Raw genomic sequence first — 5,316 nt, forward strand, 5'->3', positions numbered from 1 at the left:
TTCGAGAAAAACATACTTTTATGTTTTCACTCAAAATATCGGTTTTTGGTATGAAATAAAAGTGATCTTATATTTCGCTTGTTTTTGCTGTATTACAGTTTTCGAGAAGAGTATACTTTTATGTTTTCACTCAAAATATTGGTTTTTGGTAATAAAAGTCAGTCAGTAACGCTTCTCTTTTATATAGATATAGATGTATGTATTTAAATTGGAAGTGTATTGCAGGTTCGGTAAAGTAGTTGTAGTAAATAAATGGTAGCAAATTGTAGTTTTTGCTAAATATTTACTTGTTGAATGAGAATATTATAAGCGGCAGGGGGTGCTAGTTCCAACATTTTTTGTTGCAATATTATTCATACCAAAAGGTATACTGTGATCATGCATAAAATGTTGCGGTTGTTATTATAATTTTATTTTCTTTCCTCCCCAGTGAACAGATATACATGTAGCTTTGAAATGTAGTAAACACTACAAATTGGTAATATGACTCAATTTAAATTAGAGGTTTTCATTGATGTTGCTCTCACATAAGCAATTTTTATACGTGTGCATACATTATGACCATTCATATGAATACCGAATGTATGATGGAATGAATGATATGCTAAAGGTATTTGACACGAGTTTAAAGTCATATTTCACAACAAAATAAATTTCAAAATTCAGAAAATTTAAAAAATTATTTTAATTTTTTGGCAAGCTATTAAAAGTCGACTTTAATCCTTTGTTAATTTTTCTACATTTGTTGTTAGCCACTCTATAACATACAATAATATAAAAGACAATAGATGTTATTGTGTTTATTTATTTTTTATGCCATTTTTGTGTATTTTCTGGTCCATTTTTCATGCACATAACTGAAAAAAAACTTGTATTCTGCAAACAAAACTTACTCAAAGAAACAAAAAAAAAATTGTATATAAAATTCAAACTAACACCCACTTAAATACAAAAACGAATAAGGCACCTCTTACAGAAATTTATTCAAAATGTAACGGGGCCCCACCCATTTAGCAACCATTCACCTATAAAAATGCTAAATAAATAGAAGAAAACATAAAACAGAAAAACTAAAATAAATTTAAACATCTCATAGAAACTTGTACAATGTGCAAAAAATAAATAGTTCAAGTCTGTATTTATCTCTTTAAATAAATAAATAAATAAATCTACATTTTTACAATCTAAATTTATTTATATTTATTTTCTTTTATTTCTTGTTTTATTCTTTATTTGTTTCCTTTTTATTTAAATACTAGTTTACCGTACCCTTTTTATTTTATTTATACGAAAAGTGAAATATTAGGGAGTTATTCATAATAATTTAACATAAGACTATAGATCCTTACTGGTTAAGCTATAGTATATCCCGGCAAGTAAAAAATTTAACATTTTAAATTTTATAAAAATAGTTTTAACCATTTTCAATAGGATTTGTCCTTAGATCGTAAGAAACATATCTGTCAAGTTTCATCGAATTATCTGGAATATTGAGAGCAGTAGTTTGATTACAAAGTTTACGGACGGACAGACGGATAGACGGACATAGGTAAATCGATTCAGGAAATGATTGTGGTATTTCAATGCGTTACACATATATAGTTTCGCCAGAAAATGAACTTTTATACTTTCACTCAAAAATCGATTTTTGGAAGGAAATAAAAGTTATCACAGATTTTAATCCTTTTGACCATAGGGCCTATAGTTTCGCCAGAAAATGGACTTTCATGTCCACTAACTAACTAAATAACTAACTAACCAACTAACCAACTAACTAAGTAACTAACTAACTAAATAACTAACTAACTATCTAACTAACTAACTAACTAACTAACTAACTAACTAACTAACTAACTAACTAACCAACTAACTAACTAACTAGCTAACTTACTAACTAACTAACTAACTAACTAACTAACTAACTAACTAACTAACCAACTAACCAACTAACTGACTAACCCCCAGTAACTGGGAATTTGAGGACTGTACGGGCGGTACTACGTATACCCTTTGGACACCACATCCACTATTTGGCCGCCCCTTTTAAAAGCAATGAGTTCAAAATTAGAATAGAGTTACTCATTACAAAACTTTAAAAAGTTTTGTAATCACCAAGTAACGAGTATTCCTAAAGTAAGAAAAATTTTATATTTTTATTTATATATCTAATATCGTTATTTACACATACATAAACAAAAAGTGATGTTATAACTTTTAACATTTAGTCTTAAATGGTGACAATCTAGGGATATTCTATACTTCTAACAAGTTTTTTTTTAATTTCTTATGCACTTAAAATAACTAAACTCTCTTGACACATCTTCAACAACTGCTGGAGCTTAATAGTGCTCCATTAGTTCTACTTTCTACCCGTATAATCCAAACTATAAGAACCACTCCAAATATCAAGACTTTTAACGGCCGGATGGAAGTGACTGGGTGAACTGCTGGGATTATAGGGATTGTATTGAGGTCGTGGTGCTTGAGGTTGTTGATAGTAATTGGGTTGATAGTGGGGCTGTGGTGGTGGTGGATTATAATATTGGGGTTGAGGAGCGGGAGCTGGTGCTTGAGGTCGAAAAGCAGGTGCATGATTAAACGCAGAAGGTGGATTGTAGGCGGGAGCTGGGTTATAGGCTGGTTGGGGTCTGGGCTGCTGATAGTTATCTAAAGAGAATTTACTGGCCGCAACAGGACGATTATACTTTTGACCTTTATAATAATCGGCAGGATTTTCACGATACTGGCCATCGTCTATTTCATTGGGACCCAAAGGTGTAGCCTTACTATTGGTTAAAGTAGGTGGTGGGACATTTATATCACTGCCTGTAATGTATAGAATATTTAATAATGTATATTTTTCTACAATGAATTGAAAATAAAATATTACCTGCCGGCTCAAAACCTCTTTTTGTGGCTCCATACTCTATTTCTCGTACATTCCCCTGATCGTCGACATAGCCATATTTACCATACACCTCCCCATTGGGATATTTCGTTTCAATTTTAAAACTTTTATCTGCCGCTTCATATCCGTACGTGTAAGAACCATCGGAATTTTGTCTATCGATCTGTTTTAGAATTGGCACTGGTGTAGTATACTGTTGTTGTTGTGCTTTGACTATTTGCAAAGCAATCACTAGACAGGAGACTATGAACTGTAAGGAGCAGAGTGAGAGAAATAATCATATAGTTTATTAGTTTTATTGAAATTTAAAATATTCGAATTTTAATTCCAATTATTCACATAGTAAAAGTCAAATTATTAATATTTTATTAATAAATATTAAAATTCTCAAAAAAAAACCCATTCACTCTCCAAGTTGAAAATGAAATCATAGTTATTTTATAATTGTTCAATTCACAATCAAGTTGTATATTGTACCTACTAAAGTTTAGTAACAGTGATTGTGAACAGATCTTTGCAGCAACATAAGTTTATGTTCACAATGAAAAAAACAATCAAAACAAACAATATCAAAAGATAAAAAAAATCAAATAATATTAAACTAATTAAGCGAGCAAAATAAACCAAATTAATTTCTTTTTATTTAAAATTCTATTATTTTCATTATTCCATATTTTAAACTAATAAATAAACAGTTTTTAATAAAACTTTATTTTTGTTTTGGCAAACAGCTGTTTGTTTGTAATTTCTGTGTTACCACTTTATCGTTTTTTATGCCAAAATCGATTGAATTTTTTATTTATATGCTGAAATAAACAATTGACAACACTGAACTTTCTTACGACATTAGAAAAACATATGAAAAATTGTCGTAAGAGTTGTATAGAGCTTTTGCATAAAAAATACCAACAACATTGTTATGACTATTGTAGCAGCTGCTGACATACAACGCTACAACATCGATTGTGAATTGAACAAATGTTTTTTTTTCAATATACATACGTACGTATATTAATTAATAATAATTCTACTTTTAGAACCACAATTGTACGAAATACAAGAAAACAATTAATAATATTGAAACCACCTAAACGTCCTTGGTTAAAAAATGTTTACGAATAAGATTTCAGTGTAAATATATTTATAATATTGTATATACATACTTAAGTAAAATGGATTTGTAACAAAATAACTTTTAATATATATGTATCTATGTAAGTATTTGTTTATAGATAAATGTACATACATATGTACTATACATACTTATAAGCATATGTCTGTATGTATTAAAATAATTAGAACATTAAACCACCCGTTTTAGTGGTTTTTCTTGAGCTGGTAAATGATTTCTGTATTACGAGCTATTAAACGAATTGAAAATAAATATTATTTTTTTCAACCTTTTACCACTATGAGTGATATTAGTTTGTTATTCCGTTTGTAACACCAAGAAATATTCATCTGATCGTTATGGAATTCTGGGTCGATTCGAGTTTGATGTGAGTTTGTCTGTCTGTCTGCCAAAAAATAATTTATTAATGTCCTAAGTAGTTTGGTATTGAAAATCAGCAAAATCGATTGTCAACATAATTCAATATATTTTGTCACACGTAGTATTTTCGACCCAGTAACCCTGGTAATTAGTTGTACTTCCATAACACCTTACTTTTCAATGACTATTTACTTGCCGTCTGCAGAACAACATACTCAACAACTTCTTTGTAAGCAAAATACAATGACATTACCGCGTTAAAATAATGATTTAAAATGTTAAAGAAGAAATAGTGAAAAAATGTTTTATTAGCATTTTAACTCATTACTTTTCAATGTAAGCTTTTACTGGAGACATAAATAAAATATGAATAGAAATTATATTATTATCAACCTAGATCTGTATCGGTCCGTAATTGGCATACAACTACTTAAAACGTAAAGATATCGGTATAAAATTTAAAATAAAAACAAGTATGAAATTATAGTCGGGCTAGAGCGACCAATACTACTCTAACATTATTTCATAGAACAAATAACGTGATTCTACAAATACAAGTCCTATTAAAAGTATGCAAGAAACAAATACCTGAATAATAATTAAGTAAAAGTTATTTTGTGGTAATAACATGTGTCAATTAAAAATATTTCCGTTATCATTTATTGTAATCAATGATTTAATACAAACATATGCTTATGTATATAAAATATACCCAGTTGTTATTTTACAAAAAAAAAAACAATATATTTCATTGCGGATATATATTTTTCCTAAATGTAGAATTATTATCTAAATCAAACGTTTCTACAATATTTAAAAATTCTATAATTAATTAAATTAAAAGGATAACAGTCATTAGTTCGGAACTAACACTTCGAACTGCAGGGACGTTGTAGAGTGTAAATATGTATGTATT

General features: G+C 28.9%; 1 protein-coding gene across 1 annotated transcript in view; it reads right to left on the bottom strand.

Moving 5' to 3' along the window:
* Positions 1–2,134: 2,134 nt before the first annotated feature.
* The window catches only part of LOC111689560 (extensin), a 24,298-nt gene continuing 21,116 nt past the window's right edge, over positions 2,135–5,316 (bottom strand). Inside the window, exons 3-4 of the mRNA XM_046948131.1 lie at positions 2,891–3,162; positions 2,135–2,826 (exon numbers count right to left, since the gene is read on the bottom strand). Coding sequence (XP_046804087.1) covers positions 2,360–2,826; positions 2,891–3,162 — 739 coding nt within the window. The 3' untranslated portion in view covers positions 2,135–2,359. The remainder of the gene's footprint in view (positions 2,827–2,890; positions 3,163–5,316) is intronic.

This window comes from Lucilia cuprina, chromosome 4 (genome assembly GCF_022045245.1).
Source record: "Lucilia cuprina isolate Lc7/37 chromosome 4, ASM2204524v1, whole genome shotgun sequence".
NCBI classification, from domain to species: domain Eukaryota; kingdom Metazoa; phylum Arthropoda; class Insecta; order Diptera; family Calliphoridae; genus Lucilia; species Lucilia cuprina.